This window comes from Sphaerodactylus townsendi, linkage group LG05 (assembly GCF_021028975.2).
Source record: "Sphaerodactylus townsendi isolate TG3544 linkage group LG05, MPM_Stown_v2.3, whole genome shotgun sequence".
Classification (NCBI taxonomy): domain Eukaryota; kingdom Metazoa; phylum Chordata; class Lepidosauria; order Squamata; family Sphaerodactylidae; genus Sphaerodactylus; species Sphaerodactylus townsendi.
This window is the reverse complement of record NC_059429.1, coordinates 85,711,833-85,735,059: the sequence shown is the minus strand read 5'-3', so window position 1 is coordinate 85,735,059 and position 23,227 is coordinate 85,711,833. Positions and strand designations below refer to the sequence as shown.

The 23,227-nt window shown below is 42.9% G+C and overlaps 1 protein-coding gene across 6 annotated transcripts in view; it reads left to right on the top strand.

Moving 5' to 3' along the window:
- The window catches only part of PIK3C2B (phosphatidylinositol-4-phosphate 3-kinase catalytic subunit type 2 beta), a 127,667-nt gene that overhangs the window by 76,901 nt on the left and 27,539 nt on the right, over positions 1–23,227 (top strand). For all 6 annotated transcript variants that reach the window (XM_048496548.1, XM_048496551.1, XM_048496550.1 and 3 more), the window contains 5 exons: positions 579–774; positions 3,455–3,577; positions 11,772–11,939; positions 13,274–13,385; positions 20,704–20,846. In XM_048496548.1, the coding sequence (XP_048352505.1) occupies positions 579–774; positions 3,455–3,577; positions 11,772–11,939; positions 13,274–13,385; positions 20,704–20,846 (742 nt within the window). The remainder of the gene's footprint in view (positions 1–578; positions 775–3,454; positions 3,578–11,771; positions 11,940–13,273; positions 13,386–20,703; positions 20,847–23,227) is intronic.

Sequence of the window (23,227 nt, the reverse complement as noted above, 5' to 3'; positions counted from 1 at the left end):
GTCTGCCCTCCACATGGCAGGCCTATTGAAGCAAGACCTGCTCAAAAGGCCAGCCGCACACTTGACCACCATATGCAGCAACCCTCAGCCTTAATGTTCTGGTACTGGCTGGGTGGCAGGAGGCAAGGCAACTATTTAAAGGAGAGGGAAGGCAAGGCTGCAGGCTGGACTGGCCCAATTCCCCCCAATTGGCTGTAGCTACTGTTATCCAAGCTACGAGTGTGGGGCAGTCTTCAGAGGATGCTGCTAGTAAAGCAGTTGAATCCTGTGCCAGTCACAAGAAGAGCAAACCCATCATAGGGGCATCTACATATTCAGGGACTCCACAAGTATGCAAAAAATATAACTAAATGAACAAATGAGATATTTAACCTAATGAAAACTCAACATGCTTCAGGAGCACAGAACATTGAGAGCAGCTGAGAATCAACTAAAGAGAAAAGATATTAATCTTAATGTTAGGAAGATCTTAGGGATGGAGATTTCCAAACTGTTCTCTAATCCCATGATTCCTCATGGCTCCTCCAGTTTGTGTGCTAGAATTCTAAATTGTTCACATTGATTCCTCTCCTTTACAGAGAAGGTTGTGGAGGCTCTAACAGCCTCCATCTTGGATTTGGTGGAGCTCTATTGCAACACATTTAATGCGGACTTCCAGACTGTGATACATGGGAACAGAAAGCATTACCTTAGCCAAGAGGTCCGGCTACTGACTTGCCCCCTCTCCTTCACAGTCTATGCCACTCATCGCATACCCATCACCTGGGCTGCAAGGTAAGCAACAACAACTTTCCCTGGTGATGTTCTATAGAAATATATGCCTCTTTCCCCATTGCTTTATGCCTCTGATCAAATATCAGTGGCCCAGCAGCATAGGCTTGTACTGTGTTTAGAGTCATAGCATCCCTGGAATTTTAGTCACTGAAGCTTATTTGGGGTAGGACAACTGGTGCCATATTTAAAGATACGTGGTTTAGCCACCACCTTGACTTGGGGAGCAAAGCAAAGAACAGCTGCAATACCTCAGTTTTCACACAAACTTCAGAACCAGTGGCATAGAAATAAATATTTTATTGCCAATGTTCATTTGAAAGTAGACTGCTACTGGGTTGAAAGGCAAGTGTAGAGTCCTGAGCTAACTGTGTGCCAAACTAGTTTGATGCACTTATCTCTCCGAATACTTTCACTCTAAACATCTTCAGGAGTCTGTAACCTGCGGCAGGGGCTGATGGGAATTGTAGTCCACGAACATCGGGAGAGCCACAGGTTGCAGAACCCTGGCTGATGATCTTCCAGTGGGGACCAGTTTGTTGTGTCCCCTTAGTCAGAAGTACATGCTGTTTTTTTCCTTAATTTTATGCTTCCTGGTTAGATTAGTTATCAAATCCTCATTTAGTTAATCAAGTTCAGCCTTAGTGAGAACATAAAGCCCTGCTGGATCAGACCAGTGGTCCCTCTAGTCTCGCATCTTTTTTCACACATTGTTTCCCCTCCAAGGCAACAGGCTGCCCAAACAGGGCACAGAGGCCAAAGCTCTATGATGCTGCCTTCTGTTGTTCAGACATTTAGTCATCCTGGCTAGCAGCCACTGATGTGGTTGTCTTTCATGAATTAGTCTAATCCCCTTTTTAAAAGGATCTATCTTCATGACTATCACAACACCCACTAGCAGTGAATTCCACGATTTAATCGCACATTAGATGCCCCCAATGTCTTATATTATGGGAGAGAGTGAAAAAGCTGCACAGTCCACCTGCAGTCATACATTTCCCCCTCTAGTGCAGAGTTTAAAATTAGGACAGTAGATATTTCATAAGCAGTAAAGACTGAATAATGTAAAAGAGTTTCTCATTAGGAGTTAGGCTTTGTTGGGGGTGGGGGGTGTCAGGTGAGAGAGAGGACCAGATGAAGGCAATGGCAAAGAGTAGCTGATCTGGCTCAGCAGCATTTCCCCCCCTCCTCCCCTCCCGTTCAGATTTACTGGAATGCACTACAAGAGAGTGCATTGGTCTCGGCACCCCGCCTTCCTGGCTCAGCCCCATAGACAGTGACAGATGGCTGCTTCTCAGCCTGGGCTTATGCCACTTCAGCCAATGACTGTTGGCGGAGGGGAATCACTTAATGGTTATAGGGACAATGAGGAGTCTGGGCAGGGCGGGGATATTCCTTTGTCCGCAGCCTTTGCTTGTGTGTTTGTGTTTCCCTAAAGGCAGGGAGGCAATGTCTGATAGTGCCCATTGGTAATCCACATCCCCAGCAGCAGGAGCATGTGGGGTGGGGGTGGGTGGGAGGAGGTGATGGTAACATTAGCTGCCATTCCTCAAGGGACCTCTTGCTTTTGTTCCATCTTTAATGTATTCCAGTGAGTGAGTGACTCTGAACAAAACACGAGCCTGGGAAATCTAGGCCTGGCCTGACCTTTGTTGCCCTGTAGCCCTCTCTGCATCATCGCTTGGCACCTGTCACATGGCTGGCCCTTCTGACAGAGCCCCATGTGATGGCATTCTAAATGGCGTATGTCGATCCAGCTGTCTGGGAAGGAAGCAGGAAGAGCTGCTCCGAAAAGTGAACAGCCTAAGGGAAGATCCCACGCTTAATCTGTTGGTATTGGACACCTAGGCTCTTCCAGTCCTTTCCCTTTAACCAGCAGTCTGAGCTGGAAATTATTTGATTGTTGTCTTGAGAGACAAAGTATCAGCTATGATTCAGATCAGGTTTGCTCTAGTCTAAGTGAATGTAATCAGGACTAAAAATGATGCTGGCCTAAAATCCTACTCCTGCCTGCAACCTGAGCTTCAAAAGGGGTTCATTGGCAGGCCACTCCTTCCCCTCCTTGTAATAAGGCATGTATTGAAAGTATCCTTCCATTCCATCCCAAAGACTTAAGTGTGGTTAACAGATTAAAATGCAAATATAACCTATGCTTTTAAAAAAATTGAGACAACTAGAACAACGTGGATACTAAATCCCCGATGTTCCCTCATTCTGTTTCCAGCCGCACCACCAACCTAGCCCAGATGAAAAGGTCTTGCAGTGCATTTGAAAGATGATTCGGATATGAAGGATATCTGGGAGCAGAAGGTTGTTGGGGCCATTCACCAAACCAGGATACCCCTAACTGTTTAACAAGACTTGTGTATATAAGCCAGTCCAAGGTCATCTAGGGTTTGTCTGTCATTCATTCATTCCCCTTGGGGGAAATCTGGATAGGCTCTTGCTTGGGATTAAGACACGTTCTCACCAATGAATCAGCTGCTGAGTATGGAATAAATCAAGTCAAGTCTTTCATGTGTTCCTGTTCTTTGCTGTGTGGCTGCCACTAAGAATGACAGCAGGCTGCTTTCAGTCTCCGCCTTCAGTTTCTCAGAGATCAAACACCCCCTTTCCCTATGTTGGATCATAGAAGAATTTTCTGGCTTTGCCTTCCTAATTTTTTTGTTTTGTTTTTATGCAGTTATGAAGATTTCTACCTCTCCTGCTCCCTCAGCCATGGTGGCAAGGAACTGTGCAGCCCCCTGCAAACCAGAAAAGCTCATGTATACAAGTACCTCTTCCATCTTATCATCTGGGACCAGCAGTAAGGCATCTTTCCATTTAAGTTTCTTATTTAACATAGAGTAGGTATAGAGAGGAGAGTGAGGAAGTGGCTAGAGAAATGGAATCTGGTATATCAAGTTGACTAAGAGGGGATGGGTAGGGACCAGTAAACATGCAACATGCACAGTTCAGTTGTGTGAAAAGAAGGGACACAAAGATGGAAAAAATCCCCCACTCAGTATTCCATGGAAAGCAATGGTTGGATGTGATCACAAAGTGCAATTACCGTATATACTCGAGTATAAGCCGACCAGAATATAAGCTGAGGTACCTAATCTTACCACAAAAAACTGGGAAACTTATTGACTCGAGTATAAGCCTTCGAACTTGACTCAGTAGCAGCTAAAAACAGAAGATTTGGGAGCAAGATGAGATAGAGTTGCTTAACAGAGTTTTCATTAGGGATGAGCAGCTTTCTAGCACTCTGGGAACACAAATGAACTACTGTTTTCCTCTAAATGTAGAATAATTCTGGGATTCATAGCCATGCCAGCCTAAACTTTGCTCCAAAGAAAGTCTTTGTCTTCAGCAACATCAGTATTTGGCAGTGAACTACTGTATGAAGAATTGTATTCATCTAGAATGCAATGCACCAATAACCCTTAGGAGAGAAATGCCTTGGTTTCTTTTAACACACACACACACACACACAACCTAGTTGTAATGCTATGCAGGCCGTCTTTTCAACTTGTTTTTATGGCTCTCTGGTGAGTTAGAAAGAAAGCAGCAACATACTTACCGGATCCCCACAGCAGCCCCAGCTGCCATCTTGGAATTACTGTATATACTCAAGTATAAACCGAAGAGGGCTTTTTTAGCATTAAAAATGTGCTGAAAAAACCGGCTTATACTCGAGTATATACGGCATTACTTCCTATTGTGCATAGACATAGGATTCAGTCTGGTGCATGAATAAGGAAATAAGTGTTTTTGAGAAGCTTCTCCTAAGGAATGTAAAAAGTAGTACACACAAGCCTATTCTTTTGTGCCTGAACATTTGTACAGTGATAGAATGTACTAGCTGTCAGCAGGAGTTTTCCATAGCCTGACTAGACTTTTTAACCTTTGAGCTTCCTTTGGGTCACAAGTACTTTTTGAACTGGTTTCATTCCTAACTGCTCTTTCTTTCATCTTCCTGGTTTGCTCTAAATGATGTCCACTCCCTCGCCCATCATGGGCAAGGATCACTTCATACACCACAAGTTTTACAAATGGATAGCCTTTATACATATAGGAGAACAGCATGTGCATAGCGTTTTCATGTATCATGCACAACAATCATACTGGTTTCTGTTATACTTTCTGTACACGTAACGGAAAGTTCCTATTGCCTGTGGATTTCCACTGCATACATGTAGACATGTGCTTATCATATGTGACTATGTATGTGTTTCTTATAGCCGTGATTGGGTAGAAAGGTGGGGAAAATTAGCTGTTGTGGGTTTTCCAGGCAAATCAGAGCAACCACTTGCAGTTAGGTGATGAGTAACAATAAACATTATTCAAAATATGAGGCAGCAAATATAACCAAGTAATACTTCCAAATTCACCAGCGGCTAGAGCTACGGAACATAAATCACATGGTACGCTACACCCTTTGTCAGTCTGTATCAAACAGTATCATGCTGAGGAATAAATGGCGTCCAATTTGAGAGATGAGAGAACGAGGTTGCTGGTCAGTCTCAAAAGATTCTTGTTACATGAGATCTTTAACCCACTTCATCAGCTTCTTTAGTATATTTAAGTTGTCCATATTATTTCAAGAGAATTTTGAAAGCATGTAAACTCCCTAGAGCTAAGCCATACTTGGCTGATTCTCTAGTGTTGGGTATTTTGCAGAATCTTGGCAAAGCAGAAGCCTTCCTAAACACCTTGCATAAATCAGAAGTAGCTACTGAAAAAAAACAACCCAAGATCTTGCTGTAATCAACCCAGTTACCCTACAGGAAGGAATCACAGTAACTGTTAGTCTGCAGAGCTATCTTATGTATTGGTAATTAGAGAGTCAGTTCTGTTTGAAGAAGAAAAATACGTTTGTAAAAACAAAAAGAAATCTAGTCATGGCCACCTTATTCACATCCACTGCAGGTTTGCAGTATTGGCTGCTTTAACATTGACACAATTTTCGTTGTAGTTGTGGCTGTTGCTGCAACTGCAGATGCATTTATGGTGGTAATGCAACACCCACAAAAGTTTTCCCTGTATTTTTCCTGTCTCTTTGATCACCATCGCATCCTTTTCCATCAATAGGAGGATTTTTTTCCAGGGTTTCTAAAAAAAAATTCAGAAATAGCTGTGTCGCTATAACATTATAACAGTCTATTGTATCAATGTTCTAGTTCCAAGTTTTTTTAAAACAGTACTTTTCTGTCCTTTTTGTTTTGGAGATATAAGGGGAAATGTGGAACCTAATCATATTTCCACTTACAATTCCACAAAGATAGGGGCATTTTATAAAAATTTGGAAATTAGTACTGTTGCAATCAATTTAACTGTCTCCATTTTTTAAAGGCTTATGGTGGAGGGGGCGAATGACAGCCCAGAAGTTGGGTTGGAGTCGAGGCAAGGAAAATGGTGCCAGTGTGGCCAGTACATGAGAAATATTCTTCCTATTTATACACACCTAAAGACTCTTTGACTGTAAACTTTCCAAAAAGAGCACACCAAACTAGGCTTGAGAAAATATTGCAGTAGGGAAGCGCATTCAGCAAAAGCCGAACTGACACCCCCCCCCCCCCCCCCCCCAAAAAAAAAAAAAAAAGCACCTAAGCAGCAGCAGAAATTTTTTGGGCTTGCTATGTAAACTGTCACTTGGATCTACAGCTTTTATCACTCCACAAAAGAATGCCTTCCATGTCTGGACAGGCAGAAGTCTACATTTGCGAACATGACTTGACAACTTCCGATGGGTGTTGGATTCCAGAGTATCTGTATGGACAGCAGGGGTGGGGGGGCAGTTGGTGTCTGCCCTTTTAGCCCTGTGCTTGTTGGTATGTTCTATGCAGTTGCTGAAGAGAGGGGAAGGGAACCTGGTCCTAAAATAGCCCTGCTGCTTTCCTTCAAGCTTCAGTGACGCTTGGCATTTTCACTAGGCTAGCAGAAAGAGGGATGGGAAAGGGATAATTTTAGAAGTTGCCTCAGGACGACATCAAGAGACACACAGTAGAGCAACATGAAGATTGTGACCTAAACTCCTTTTGGTGTGAGTGTTTTTTATTCTGCCAAACAAGATGGATCAAACTGCAGAGTGGGACATCCTGAATGTGTCCACCATGTAGCTGCTTCCGCAGGCCCTTTGCTTACCTGCAGAAACGTGTTTGGTCATGAGAGATCTAAAAACACACCTTGGGCCATTTCTGTGTGGATATGAGATTGCCTTGATCTGGCACACTCTCCAGCTGTGTTATTGCTACAGGATCGGCAGAGAGATCAACTGGTGGCACTTCCTGATAAGGAGGTTTAAGAAAAGGGACATCCCTTTGTTCAAGGTTAGTGTGCTTGTGCCTCCCTCTCTCCCATCCAGATAGTAAAACTCTGGATGGAAATTTTGGAAGTGGGGCAATTTTGCAACTGGAGTCTTACTAGCAAGGTTATTTGAATTGGGACTCACTGAGCTTTGGCTCCAAAGCCAACTCTGGATTAGAAAATTCCTGGAGGTTTGAGACTGTATCTCAGAAGACAATGTTTGCAGAAAGGTAGAAATTCAGTGGGAATGTGATGTCACTCTAGGACTTCAGTTTATCATAGACAATAAGACATATCACTCCAAAGTTTCCTTTTCCATCAGGAGAACAGATCTCTGTCCTCTGGAAATCAGGTGCAATTCCAGGAAATCTCCAGGAGGTTGGCAGCCCTACTAAAGCCTGTATTGGATGCTACAGCTCAGCTCAGGTGCATGTGAAGTTGGGGTTTTTGTTTTTGTTTTATATTCTGGGTATGTGCAGAATATTACTTTCCTTGCCACTTAGTAACTATGCTCAAGGGGTTTGTGTGTGACTTCTAAAACATTCTGTTTCATTTTACAAATTCAAAGCCCATGAGCTTTTAGTACTCAGATTTTGAACTGGGACCCATCTAGCCTCAGTGCTCTCTTCTGTTATAGAGTGAACAGAATGGGCTTGACCAACACATAACTTTATTATCAACATATTTAAATTATTCCTCATATTATTCTGTTCTTAATAAAATTATAATAAACTCATTTGTTCTTAATATTCTAACCCCTACTGCTGGTAGATTTATTTTAAGTTGCCCAACTTCCAAGTTGTCCTGACTTCCAAAGAGTCTTCTCTCAACAAGCAGGTCAACTTATTTAATTCAACTATATTCCAGACATTTTCTATCTACTGTTCTATGGTGGAAGTTGATTGTAGTTTCTGGCTTTTTGTCAAAACAATCCTTACTGTAGCAACAAAGCAGAGAAACAGAACATTATTTTTTTTATCCTCTCATTACTACTTATTTCCAACAAGTATGATTCAAGAGTCATTTCAAATTTAACCTTCATAATTGCCAGCATTATTTCATGAATTGATTTCCAGTATTCTTGTATCTTCCTGCATTGTCACCATTGGTGAAAGAAAATACCTTCTTCTAATTCACATTTCCAGCACATCAGAGAACAGTTCTTGTACATCTTACACAATGCTAGATACGACCTATGAAACATCTTATAAATAAATAAATAATATTGCCCCTGAATCCACAAAAAATAATTTTAGACTTGAATGTTTTTTCAAATATAAAACTATTCCCCTCTTTTTTGTTTGTGGTGGCTGCATGCATGAAGGTTCCCAGTTTATCATGTTTTAAGTATTTCTCCTCACTTTTAAAAATATGTGTTTCTTGTATATAGGTTACGGCTTTGTTCATTTGCTTTATATAATAGAATACCTTTTTCTTTTTTTGTTCTGCGTTTAGTCCATTTACATTACAAGTTAACACTTTGCAACTCATCATCAGTTGTTATTAAATGATTGAGGCAGATTTAAAAATTACATCATCATCATCATAATCATAATAATAATCATAATAATCTCCAAAACACTAGGGCAGTTCTGGAAACATCTTCAAATTGACAAAATTAAACATCTGTCAGATTCGGAAGGCAGCCATGCTGGGATCTTCACGATTATTATGCCGATATATTACAACTTCCTAGGCCTCTGGGTGAGGCTCGAATTGTAATGAAGGCCAACAACCAGCTAAAGAACTGGCAGCTGTGAAATCAACTAATAATAACAATAACAACAACAAAAATAATAATAATAGCAGTACTTGAAACATCTTCGAATTGACAAAATTAGCATCTGTCAAATTCAGAAGGCAGCCCTGCTGGGATCCGCACGAATACTATGCCGATACATTACAACTTCCTAGGCCTCTGGGTGAGACTCAAATTGTAATGAAGGCCAACAACCAGCTAAAGATCTGGCAGCTGTGAAATCTACAACAACAACAACAACAACAATAATAATACACCAGACATCACTGTGATTGAGGACAAGAAAGTGACCATCATAGACAGAGCAGTACCGGTGACAGCAGGATCATTGAAAAAGAACATGAAAAGGTCACTAAATACCACTATTTGAAAATTGAGCTTCAGCGTCTATGGCACAAACCAGCTGAGATCATCCCAGTGGTAATCGGCACCCTGGGCGCCATCCCGAAAACACTAGGACAGCCTTGAAACATCTTCAAATCGACAAAATTGACATCTGTCAGATTCAGAAGGCAGCCCTACTGGGATCTGCACGAATACTACGTCGATACATTACAACTTCCTAGGCCTCTGAGTGAGGCTCAAATTGTAATGAAAGGCCAACAACCAGCTAAAGAAATGGCAGCTGTGAAATCAACCAATAATAATCAAAAGCAGCCAATTAAACCTCTGTATTTGAAAAATCCCCAAAATGAAATTGACCACTTACTGTCTAATAGTCAGTTATGGTTAAACCTTTTTTATTCCTTGCTAGGAAGTCTTGTGCCTTTTGCACTGTATTTATATTGTATTTTCTAGAATTATATGTAAAAGATAACCCTTCCAATTGGCTCATAGAAAATTTATCTCGTGTTTTCATAAGATCTCCACCAAAAAACTAATACCTTTAAAATTTATAGTTGTTTATGGTCCGTTTTCCTCCATTTATTTTTTCCTCTGAACTCCAACTGCTGTTTTGGTTTCCAAACTCAGGCTCTGGTTCTGTTCCTTTTCTTGTTGATCTTTCTTTGGGTCTTTATATAGTGACGTGTTGTCTTTTTCCTGTCTGGGTCCTTTTAACTCTCGCCCTCTTTGATGGTGTTATTGTTTACCATCGGGTACCTTATCAACCTTTTCTCTGCTCACTCTCTACCCCCCTCTTATTCCCTTAAAGGCACCATGACCTTTTTCCACTCTTTTATTTTCATCTTTCTTAACCCTCCTCCTTTTTCTCAGTTTCTCTGCACCAGACCCTCGAAAGTCCAGTTCTTTTCTACTTATACTTCACTGTGACCCCCTCTTTATTGGACCTTTCCTTCCAGCGGTCACTTTCTCCTGCCACTTGGATCACAGGATGAGGTTCCCAATAAGGCAGTAGAAATTCTTACTATTCAGAGCAAAGAAATTCTTTTGCGGTCTTTTGTTCCTACATTCAAATGCTGAGGTTCAGTTGCTTCTCTTCATCCAGCCTTTTCTTTTTATTGCAGACAGTCAGGACCACAGGGCTTTCCAATTCTTCCCTACTCCAAGGTGGTGTTTTGTTCTCTCTTTGTCTCCCTCCACACATCAGAGGTGACTTCTGCCCCTAGACATGGACTGGTAGTCTTCCAAGGAGACTATATTTTTCAGCACCAGACTCTTCCTTTTTATCCAGGGAGATTTTTCTCAGGTTAGGTTGGATCTAATCCCTTTACAGTGAGTGAGGTTGCTCTCTGTGATGGAGAGACGAGCAGCCCTGCTCAGGTCCTGATGCAGAAATCCGAAACTTTTCTCTTCTGTATCTTGGAGCATGAAGAAGGGAAGTCCTAGGCTCTAATGTTCTTTCCCTCCTCCATGTAAGGACAAGCCCAGTTCTTTCCCTGCTAGGAGGGATTTCAGCCAAATACTTGTGTGTCATTGCCATGCAGCAGGAGATCAAATGAGCCGCTGAAAGTTGGAACAGCAGTAGTCTTTCAGCATGACCTATTTCTCCTTTTGCTGTTGCTTCTTTTCGAACTATTTTCCAGAAATCTATTTGTTTTAACTATAGTCCGTCTTGTAAAGGAACAATATGATCTGGGATGGGGTGGGGAGCAGTTTCCTGCACTGTTCGTCTGCTTTCCTCCCTCTTTTGTAAAGGGAACAACACTCATAAATGTGCAATATTGGCAAAGGAGAGTCTTTGCTGAGGAGGGCTGGGTTGGAATGGAAAAGGGGACAAATGGTCTGGTACAAGCCTAAGGCTATGCCATATAATTATAGTGGTCATTCTCTTCCTCCAAGCAACTCTGAGAACTATTGTTCTATGTGTGTGAGAGAGAGAGAGAGTTAAGGATCTCTGATGGAATTCCTCCTTAATGTTGTTTGGGTGAAGTTGTGACAGTTATAATTTACTATGTACAGTGAGAAATCAAGGCAGCATCACCATCGATCTTCTTTCTGTATTCCATTTGGGGTTTTTTGGGTGTGTGTTTGTTTGTTCTCATTATTACTGGATCATGAAGGGTTCTGAGAGCAGTAGGTGAGGAGCATAAACTCAAATATATTATCTACATTGAGAGGAGTTGTGGCTCAGTGATGCAGCATTTTCTTGGCATCCAGAAGGTCCCAGGTTCAATCCCTTGCACCTCCAGTTAAAGAATCTGGGAGCCGGTGATGTTCAAGACCTCTGCTTGCAACCCTGGGGAGCTGCTGCCACTCAGGACTAACTGAGATGGACCAATGGTCTGATAAGGCAGCTTTGTGTGTTCATGAGATTCTCAAAGGGAAGCAAGGGCCAAAGTGTCTGACTGTATAAAGTGTCGCATTTAGACCTTTAAGACTTGACTTTAGGCACTGTCTTCCAGCCCCACAGAATGAAAATCATAGTGACTTGTCTAACAGGGTTGTTATAAAAGGTGAATGAGATAACTGCTGTAGAAGACTTGGCCTTTGAGAGGGAAATAACTTGCCACCGATGTCCTAGCTAATCCATTGCAACTTTTTTTTTCAGGATCTGCTTCCCAATTCAAGTGAACCGTCTGCCACGGGAGTCTCTTTTGACAGCCACTCTCTATGCTGTTCCAATTCCACCTCCTGGGAGCTCTTCAGAGACAAATAAGCAGCGCCGGAATCCAGAGGCCTTGGGCTGGGTTACCACCCCTCTCTTCAACTTTAGGCAGTATGTATACTTGCTTTTGTTGCTTCCTTGAACTTCAGGGCACTCCAGAACAGTGTTCCTATACAGAAGGTCTGTGTGCGATAAGTAACTAAGGCAACTGTTCTGAGTTGCTGGCTATTACTTACTTAATACCTAGAACCTCACATGAGTCTTAGTTTGGAATTTCCATGATGGGAGCGCGGCAGAATCTCAGCAGTGCCATTATATTCCAGATTTTTCTTGGTTGTCTTCCTGTCTTTCTTTCTCCCACAGCATAGTAACTCATGAACCAATTGTTAAGGATCAGTTCTTAATATTCTGTTTATGAATATCAGAGGTTTATCACAAAGTTATGATAACAGAAAAATTAAAATGTAAAAATGAGCAGTTGCATTGCTTACAAAGTTAAAAACAGCACTTACCAACAAAACTGATAATTAACTTTTGTTTTATGAATGGTATGGTGACTAGCTTGCGGAGATGCACTTAGGCTATAAAACAAGGAAAGAAAGGGAAAACTTGAACTTTTGCTAAATCTGACTTCCCTACAAGTAAACATATAGTAGTGCTTGGCTATGGGATGAACATTTCTGGGTTTGTATAATATAACAACGTATTTAGTGCCATATGGAACTGTTTCAGATCCATGCAGCTGATCTGATGACGAAAAAGGCATGACTGAACAGCACAAAGTGTCATGGTGTGGAAAAAGTCTTAATCTATAGTCCCTTTCAGAAAAGTTGGCTGGGATGGACTGTGTGGGGTCATGTGAGTGGAATAAAAGCAAGAGTTGAACGTCTCCCGTTTGTTGAATGAGAGCCTTGTGGGATTAATGTAAAGCAGTGGTTTTGAATTTTGCTCTGTATTTGGTTTTATAAATTAACCATTAACTTCCTATAGCTTTTGCTATCAATTTTGTATTCCCAGAAGGTCTGTGATGGCAAAGACTGTTGCTTTAAAACTTTCATTTTTGTATACCCTCAGTAACAGTTACTGACCCTCTTCCCTGGTTTTATTGTTATTTGTTTATGTATTTTACTGAATTGTTGTATCATTTAAAATGTGTTTAATAGTCCAGATGTTTTAATGTTTTTGTATGTGTTGCCTTGGAAACCCTGATCAGGTAGGAAGGGAGCATAAAATGTTTTGAATAAACAAACAAAATATTAAAAGGTGGTCCTTCCAAGCTGTGGCTTTGTTGAGAGGATCTCAGTTCAGTGACAGAAAAGAATTCCAGCTTTTGATACTGGTGGTAGAATTTTCTAGGCTACTGCTTTTAGTCATTGGATAGTATTCCTAGTTAGCTACAGAGCCTGTATTAGCCTTAATGTCTCCTTCCACTTTTTTGTGTGTAGAGTTCTGACTTGTGGGCGAAAACTCCTGGGCTTGTGGCCAGCAACTCAAGACCCCTCTAGTGCCAGATCAAGTGTTCCCAACTTTAACCAACCTGACAGCGTAATTCTGCAGGTGAGTTCATTGCTTGGGTTCCATTCCCCATGAACCTGCAGAGAATACAAAACACACAGGGATGCCTAGTTGATGTGCAGAGAGCCACTGACAGATCATCCTGACTACATTTGGGCTTTTACTTGTTTGTCCCTGGAAACTGGAGCTGTGACTCTGGACTATGAAAACTCTTGTTTTTATATGTGCTAGGTGTGGTCAGGACCATGTTGATTAGGATCCTCTCCAGCCAGCATAAAAATGCAATTGAGACTAGCACTAGCAATAATATCTGCACAGCATGATTTGAACAAGGGAACACCTTTGCATATAATAGGGATTTTGACTTTGTTTAGATTCCATTAGCACCTTAGAGACCAAAAATAAGACATAGCGCATCTTTGGGAGCAAAAATTAATATAAGACAGTGTCTTATTTTCGGGGAAACACGGTAGCTTCCGCCAATGTTGGATTACAAGGGACACTCCTTCAGTGACTGATCTCCTTTCTCCAAGGTCAGGGACAGAGGGTTCAGCACAATGCCTGTTGGCATTTGGTGTCTCACAAGGGTTGATTTTCTCCTCAATGCTTTTTAACATCTGTATGCATCCCCTAGCATATCTGGCTGTCACCAGAATGGATGAATAGCCAGGCACTGTCCCAGAAAATCTTGCCAATTATCTGGATGCCATGGCAAAATGGCTGAAACAAAGTTGCTTGAAATGAAATCTAGTGAAGAAGGAGATCCTGCGGCTGGGTGGTGCAGTCCAGCCTCCCACTCTTGATGGAACTGAGTTAACTCCTCTGTCAAGAATATGTGTGTGACTCCAGATGCCTCCCTGTCTTTGGGGCCCAGATCACAAGTACCACTAGGTACTGATGTAGGATAGCATTTTTCCATCTTCACCAAGTTTGGTAGTTAGTCCCTTACCTGCCCCATCCACAGTGATCCATGCAACAGTAACCTTCAGGTTAGACTACTGTGGTTCGCTTTTCTCAGAACTTCTCTTGAAACTGCTCAGGAAATTACAGCTAGTCCAGATTGCATGGTTGGGTTCCTTATGGGGACCCCAAGGAGAACACATATATAACGTGTGCTCTGCCAGTTGCACTGGCTCTAGGTTGTGTATCAGATCAGGTTCAGGGTTTTGGTATTGACCTTTAAAGCTCTAAATGGTCCCAGTTCCGTATGGGACTGCCCCTTCAGTATACTGTCCCCCTCCAAAAGCATTATGCTCTCAGGGAAATAACCTCCTGGTGGTCCCTGATCCCAAAGCTATTTGGCTGTCCTCAATCAGGGCCACGGCTTTTCCAGCTGTGGTCCAGGCCTAATGGAACTCTCTGTCTTGTGAGACTCAGACCCTATGGGACCTAGTTCACTTCTGCAGGGCAGATGGAGATGTTCCACTAGGCCTGTGGTTAAGGACAGTGAGTGTCTTCACATAAGCTGGCTTCTCTCATTCTTTCTTCCTCTCCCCTGCCCTTGGGTCTTCCCCCTTTATCCCCTGCCGACTGCATCTGACCACAAGCAGTCGGGGTGCCAACAGAAATCACATTGTATAGGATATTTTTAACAGGAAGTGTATTATTTTAGCAAAAGTGATTTTATTATACATACATGGTATAAGTATATGTTGGGGAGGGAGGGGTATAAATAGAAATAAACAAACAAGATGTATTGAGATCAAGCTAGCCCAGGCCAAGCAGGTCAGGGCATAATAAAAGGCATATGGAATTAATTTGCTGAATACTTTGCTAGGAGGAGATTTTGTCAGGATTCCAAGTTAGTACTTAGTACTTAGATTTCCAATATTACATTGTTCCCTGTTGTATTTAAAGGAAAAAGTGAGCCAAAAATCAGGTAGAAGAACCCTGATGTAATTATCTGGTCTTTCACAAATTCCTGTTGTTAATCTAAGCAACTGTGTCTTTCTGGACACTGGTGCCTCAAAGCATCCTGATTACCACTCTATTTTGGACTACTATACCATAGAAGCTTCCATTATCTCCCCTCCCCTCTCGCACTTGCCTTGTCACTGCACAGAATTAATGAGCTACAGTTTGTTGAACTGATCTTCCGTCTGCATACAGATTTGTAAAAATCTGGTTTTCAGTGCCAGTGTGTTCTTAAAATAGACAGTGTTATTACAGTGATATATAAAAACATCCAAAGAAAAATATCAGATCAGTTAAGCCTGCCTTCATCTGATTCTAGTGGCTCATTCTTTCTCTGTCTCTCCATCCCACCCTTCCACTGTATACCAACTGTATTTTGGCTACAGAATTAGGAACCTGCTGTTCAGGGTGTGGACAGGAGGAATGTCAGAGGAGACTGATGCTGCTTATGTGGATGTTTTGTGAGGAAGAAGGAGAAATCCAGATTTGGGCATCTTTTCTCCTGGGTCCTATCATGTGCACCAACCTCTGCTGACATGACACAGGGCGGAGAATTATTTCTAAGTGTCCAACCCAGCCCTGCCCGGACGACAATGTGTTCCTGTCATTCTTTCCTAATGCTGCTGCAGTTCTCTGGCTTGCTTATGGAGTGCTGATTTCTTTGGCATACAGCAGCCAAGTGATTGAGTTTTCTTCCAAAGCCACTTACAAATGCATCAAGCTTTTAATTTAAAAAAAATAGCTACGGCTGGCGATTCCCTCAGCTCAGCTTAGTTGCAGTGAGCTGTATTTATATGAATGAGATCCGTTGGTAATGAGCTTTGGCATACCATCCTACCTTTTTTTGGTGTCCAAAGATGGGGTGTGGTTGTGACTTTCCAAAGCTCAAGAAGCCTGACCTCATTTACCCCTTCCCCCATCTTTCCTCTTGGAAAATTCAAAGGAAATGTCTTTTTAATCCACTTGCAATTGCTGTCCCTTACACAGTATCTACTAAGTACTGATTCTTCTTAGTCTTAGTCACTCTAGATAGCTTCTCGCCTACAGAGCTGATAGATATCTTCACATGCTCCTGGATGCTGTAGTGTTTAGATCATCCCTGTTATCCTGCACAGATCTCCATTTAGCTTTATTAGCCTTTATATTCATTTATATTCATTGGTGTAAACAAATACAAGCATGCATGCTCTGCTTCCAGTAGTGAATCTAGTGTCTACACTATTTATCTAGGAACTTTAGGAGAAACTGTGTTGTTGAGGACATTCTGTGTACTTGGAGGCTATCAAGGACAGCCTAGATGTGATTGGGAGATCCACCTGTATATATTTACATATCCTGCTGTCCATGTGTAATGGTCAAGGCGGAGATGCCTAAAGGAAGCATCCATGGGGATATGGCTTTTCTGTCTCTGCTTTAGGGTAGCAGCTATCTGAAGTGACCCTAAAGCTCTGGAGAATCCCTGCTTTGGGCATGTTATCAAAGAGTGCAGTTGCAAGAGGATTAAAAAAATAATGTCTTTTTACAGAAAATGGAGCTCACAGGAAAGCTAAATCCTTTCACCTCCTTCTCTCTTAAATTGCTGCACTTCATTTTTGAAGCACCACTTCTTCTTGCCTAGCTAGGAGTAAAATGTCAGACCATTAACTCAGTAAGGCCCTACACTAACATCTGTAGCTTCTCTGTACTGAATTGGACTACCAGTATTGCATACTCAGACTGGCAGCATCTCTCCAGAATCTCAGGCTGAGGTTTTCACATCACCTATTACTTGATTCTTTTAAAACTGGAGACACAGAAGCTAAAACCTAGGATCCCCTGAATTCCAAGATGTTCTTCCAGTGAGCCACAGCTCCTCCCCATGAAGAACGGGAAAGGAGACTGCATGTACTCCAAGAACAGACACACCCGCCTCTTACTTAACAAGTGAACAGATGAAAGCAGAGATAAACATACATGGATTCTCTCTACATACCTTCCCCCCACCTCACTCCATTCTGATCGTGTTGTCCTCAGTGACTCAAAACATGCTTGGAAGTGGGGCAACAGAATTAGTTGTGCATTTGTGGCCTGTCTCAAAGAGCTGAGTGGAGAAGATTGTCAACTAGTTTGAGGACTGATTCACACATTCCTTTTGAAACTGACATGATGTAGGTTATGGGGCGAAAGAGGAGGAGTGTTGAATCAGCAGTAATCAGGGTAACTTGCTTGTTCCGTTCCTGCTCCAGATTGTGGCTTGGCGCATAAACACTCAGCCCTATTCTGGAAGTTTTGTGATTGTAGGGTGAGTTGCAGTCTATGCAAATGAAATGCTGGAATATTCTGATGACAGTTTTTGCATAGACTTGCCTTTTCCAAAGTATGTAAATGTGGCCAAGCTCGGGGGGGGGGGGGGGGGGACGGCCCTTAAACCCTGACTCATTCTTGTCAAACCTTTGTCTTCCTGACTTGACTCTTCGAGTCAGAGAATAACCTGTGCGAAAGGGAGTTGACTTGATTTCATAACTATCTTTCCATTACCACTCCCACCCCCCGAACACTTCTGTACTTCTCTATCCTTGAAACTTCCATCATTCGCACTCTCAAAACCTGCTGATTCTGGCACTGAAGGAACCTCAATGGTGGGGAGAACTGGTGTGTTTGTAATGTCATGAAAATCCAAATGATCCAGAAAATAAAAGTGTGAGATTGTTTAAATCTGTGATTTTATTTGGAAACCATTTTGAGGGTTTCTCAGAAAAGCGGTATATAATTATTTCAAATAAATAGACATCTGCACCTTTGATGTCTGAATTGGCCCACAGTCCGATGAATAATAGGACATCCAAATACAAATGGAAGACAGCAAGACCCTCTTTCAGAAAAGTCCCATAAAAGGGTGTGAGAGGTGGCATTCTCAGTATTCCTCTGCCCCAGGGGCGTACCTAGGCAAACTGGCGCCCGGGGACAAAACCTGAGTTTGGCGCCCCCCCCCCCCCGGCCTGGCGTATGGGCGGCCACCCTCCCCCACCATGACCAATTTGGGCATTTGGGGTTATTTTTGGTGTTTTTTCGGCCTGCAGGGAGCGCATTTAAAGCTAGCTGCACCATGATTTCAGGGTACCATCCAGAGACTGTCCTGATGATACCACCCAAATTTGGTGATGTTTGGTTCAGGGGAAGCAAAGTTATGGACCCCCAAAGGGGGTGCCCCCATCCCCATTGTTTTCAATGGGAGCTAACCTGAGATGGGGGCTACCCATCTCGAGGGTTAATAACTTTAGTCCTCCCTGAACCTGCTTCACTAGACAGGTGGCATCCTATAGAATAGTTAACAGATGATACCCTGACAGGGGTACTAGTGTCACTAGCTGTAAAAATACATCCCTTCCAGGCACCCCAAAAAATTTGCCCAAGATTCTTTGTTTTTTGCAGTGACTTTGCTCCACTGCAGCTAATGAGGAATTTCTGGGAGCCCAGGCTGCACATTTTTGAAGATAGGGGCACCAGACTTTCAAGGTGGCTCCAGGAGGGCATCCTGCTAATTGCATCCAGGCTTAGAGACCTTTGCTTCTGTCCAATTTTATGGGCCCCCCCAAAGGCTTATTTTGTTTCCCCGGCTCCTGCACTTAGAAGCCTGCTGGGTGGGAGTTCTCTCAGAACTTCTCAGCGCCCCCACCCACCCCCAAAAGCAAAGCTCACCAAGCTTGGATGCTGGCTACTCAAGACCTCTTGGGAGCCACCTTGAAAGTCTAAGCCTTTGTCTTCAAAAATGTGTGGTCACTAGCTTACACACTCAGAAATTCCCCAGAATCTGCCATACATCAAGCCTGCATGATGTGCATGTTCCTGTGGTGGGAAAAATTATTTTTTCCCCACCATAGACTTCAATGGGAGCTTTCTGTTATGCCCAGCTAGCTCTGTGGTAGGGGTTTCAACAGGAGGCACTAGTAGTAGTGGTTTTTCTCTGGGCAGGGGGCACTTATTTCCTGTAGGGCTGCTGGTGTGAATCTCCTAGAAGGAACCAGCCAACTTTGCTAAAGGATTTGCCTGTGATGGCCGAATGCACTGTGGGCATCAGGTTCACCTTCTTTCAGTTGCCCACAGCATTTTTCCTCTTCCACACACATTTTAGCAAATTTGGCTGGTTCCTTTCAGGAGACTCACACCCAGCAGCCCTACAGGATACCCCCCACTCAGAGGCAACATCCCTACCACAGTGCCTCCTGTTGAGCCCTCTGCACAGGGCCATCTGGGCATAACATGTGAGCTCCATTCGATGGTCTATGGTGGGGAGAGTAATTTTTCCCACCACTGGGAACACTGAAGAACCTGGCAGATTCTGGGGAATTTCCTGAGTGTGTAATAGCTAACACACATTTTTTTGAAGATAGAGGCGCCAGACTTTCAAGGTAATGAAGACAACTTGAGTAATAGCATCAAAGCAGTGAGCTTTAACTGGGGGGGGGGGAGTTGAGAGAGTTCTGGGAGGAACTCAGCCCACAGGCTTTCATGTGCAGGAGCAAAGAAACAAAGATAAGCCTTTGCAGAGCCCATTAAATTGAACCCCTATGGCAAAGGTCTCCCAGGCCTGGATGCAATTGTGAGGATGTGTGCTCCTGGAGGCACCCTGAAAGTCAGTGCCTCTCAAAAAAAAAATGTACAGGCTGCCTACACACTCAGAAATTCCCCATTGGCTGCTGATGTAGCAAAGGAGTCTTGCAAAACAAAGAATCTTGAACCTGAAATAACTGGGGGTGCTTGCCTGTGAAGGGTGTGTTTTTACGGCTAGTGAACTAATTTCGGGGGTATCATCTGTTAACAATTCTTATGATGCCACCCAAGTTTGGTGAGGATTGTGTTCAGGAGGACTAAAGTTATTGTCCCTCGAATGGGTAGCCAATATCTCAAGGTTAACTCCCATTGAAAACAATGAAGATCAGAGAACACAGTCCATGCTATGAGCTTTATCCTGAACCAAACATCACCGTGGAGTGGTATCATCAGGACAGTCTCTGGGTGGTACCCCGAAATTTTGGTGCCGCTAGCCTTAAAAATGCGCCCCCTGCAGGCCGGAACGTGAAAAAACACTTTAAAATGTAAAAAACATACAAACGACCCTGAAATGTTGGCGCCCCCCCACGTGACCAAATGGGGGGCGCCCGGGGACAAAGGGTACCCCATGTCCCTAGGTAGGAACGCCACTGCTCTGCCCTTTCATATACCTGTAAGACAGTATAAAAATAATTGTCTTTTTTAAAAGAAAATTTTCATTGTTTACCAATATATAAAGACACACACATATCAAATACAATACATTCAACATAAAGTTTGACTTCTCCTTCAACACGAAGCAGTACATTATTCATAACTATGGTTCAGAAGAAAGAAAACTTATCAAGGTTGTATTATCTAGGGAAGAAGATTGTCAACTATTCTTGTATTACTCTTCTTTACCTTCCTCTTGCAGATTGATTTTCCGAGCTCAGCCTTCGAAGTTAAGTTTACTAGCCCACCTGCTGCAGACTTCAGTCCAAAGTACAACTTCCACAGCCTCATTGAGGAAGATCAGTGGAAGCTGAAGGAGGTGATGCAGAAGGAATCACTGTATTGGTAAGAGGCTGGGGTGTGCACAGGCACTGGTGGGGAGGAGGCTTCTTTGGATGGTCCTGAATAGAGCAGTACAAAGGAAATGGTGGGAGGCCTCCGGGAGGGGCCAATGGCTCAATGATAGAGCATCTGCTTGGCATGCAGAAGGTGTCCAGGTTCAGTCTCCAGCATCTCCAGTTGAAAGGACCAGCTACCAGTAGATGATTTGAAAGACTTCTGGAGAATTGCTACCTGTCTGAGCTTTGATGCAACAGTGGTCTAATTCAGTACAAGCAAAATCATGTTATTCCTTCTGGTAACCTACATTTAATACAATGCAAAGAACAACTGTTTCCTCCTTCATGGTCTCTGGATCACCTTCTTCAGCTGTTCTGTGCACCACATCTGTTGTGTGAGTTTTAAAGGAGAACCAGTGACTCTGTCAGGGACTGTGGCACCATTGGATAGACTGGGAGAAGATCCCCAACTCTGGCACAAGTCTGGCACAAAGGTATGGGTCTGGAAGCCCAGTCAGTTAGGTGAGATTGTGGCCAAAGCCCAATGCAAAATCCATTTATTCACCTAAAATGTACAATTCAAAGACTGACAAAGAAAATAAGGTCTTGCTTTGCCCTTTGCGTGTCTAGCAGCTGAATGGATTGGATTAGGCATGTTTTCCTGGCCAAATGGCTGCCTATCGATAGATTAGTAATCATACCACATTCATAGATGAGGGCGGAGGTTCAGTTCCCATTGCCTACTTTTAGAAATGGGCAAGTAGTAGAAAAGGTGCATCATGTGAGAACTGGAGAGCTGCAGCCAGTAGAGCTATACATCTACTGTGTAGTTTCATAAACAGTCCGGGAAAAGCCTATCAGTCTTGACACTTGGGCCTACAGCAAACGGCAGTCCTTGCTGTCCTTTTGTGGTTTTGCAGTTTGCATGATGCCATTACTCCTCCCTCACTCCCCACCATTAAAGACAACCAGTGTTCGAGCAAAATGTACAGATACCATATTCAAGACTTTTCTTTAGTAAAGTTTCCCCTTCAGTCGTGTTCGACCCTGGGGTACCACTGCAAGCAGTGATTTCATAGGCAAGCCGTTTTTGTGGGGTAGTTTGCCATTGCTTTCCCCGGCTATTCTTTACCCCCTAGCTATGTGTTAGGTACTCATTTACTGACCAAGGAATGGATGGATGGCTGAGTTGACCATAAGCCAGCTGCCAGGATATCTGACCCACAGGGGGCTCGAATTTCTGACCGTGTGAGTGGCAGTGCAAGCACTTAACCACTATGCCACGCAACTCCTTTTCTTTAGTAGTTTGCTTTTTTAATGTCAATATATCAACCTATTGATAAAATAAAAGATAAAGATTATAATAAAAATTAAAGCACGCATGCATGACAGAGAACCCACAAAACATCCCCTCCCCCCAAACATGCCCTGAAACAAAGACACTCCAACCAATTCTCTTTAAAAAGACACGGGAACTTTGCTGTGTGTAATTGGCCATACAAAACTTGTCTTCTGGAAAGGCAGGTGTTGGAGTTCATGCCTGGCTCTTATAGCATGTGTTTTGGTTGCCCTGCTTCTTAAGACTAAGCATGGGGGTGGGAGTGATTTGGTTACTTGAGTGTGAAGGAAAAGGCATTTACTTATGTTGAGAGGTTTACTGTTGTTTCCCCTGTTACAGGATCTAGCTGAAATAATTAAAAGAGGCTGTAGGGCTCAGGGTCTATGGGTCAGGTACTCAGATTCCTCTGGAGTACCAAAGTGCCTTCAGTCAGTATCAAGGATGAAGAGAAGGAACAGCTCTATTGTGAAGTCTTTCTCCAATTAGGCATTCTGAAATGAGACAAACATGGTATCCCAGATCTTTGCAGTACTGCAGAGAAAAAGCCTCTGAAGCTTGGAGCAGCTGAATCTCATCCTCATAGCATGCCTCAGTGTTTCCAAAAACAGGGACGGACTAGGGTACAGGTTGTGTACAGACTAGAGTTCCAGCCAAGATCACGTCTGTTTCTGGTGGTATTCATTCAAATAGAGGTGTCGAGATTAAGGAGCATAATGAAGAGTGTGCAAAAATGCTTGGCTTTTTTTAAAGGGTTAATGTTATACGCTTTTCCACTGAAAGATTACAGTTCTATATTCATCTGCCACATGCTGGACCTTTGTAAGGGTCTGTTACTCCTGTCAGCAAACAAGACTCAGGAAAGTTTCAAGAGCTTTATTGGAACTGTTGTCAGCCCAAGATTCAGGAAGCCAAAGCTAGAGCTTTGCCCCTGAACCCCAGTATATCCTTGAACGTTGCCACATGACTCAACCCAGAGTCCCCCCTCCCTCACATTCCCAAAATATCAGCATAAGAAAAGTGATGAGAACAGAGGTATTGTTGTGAGAATG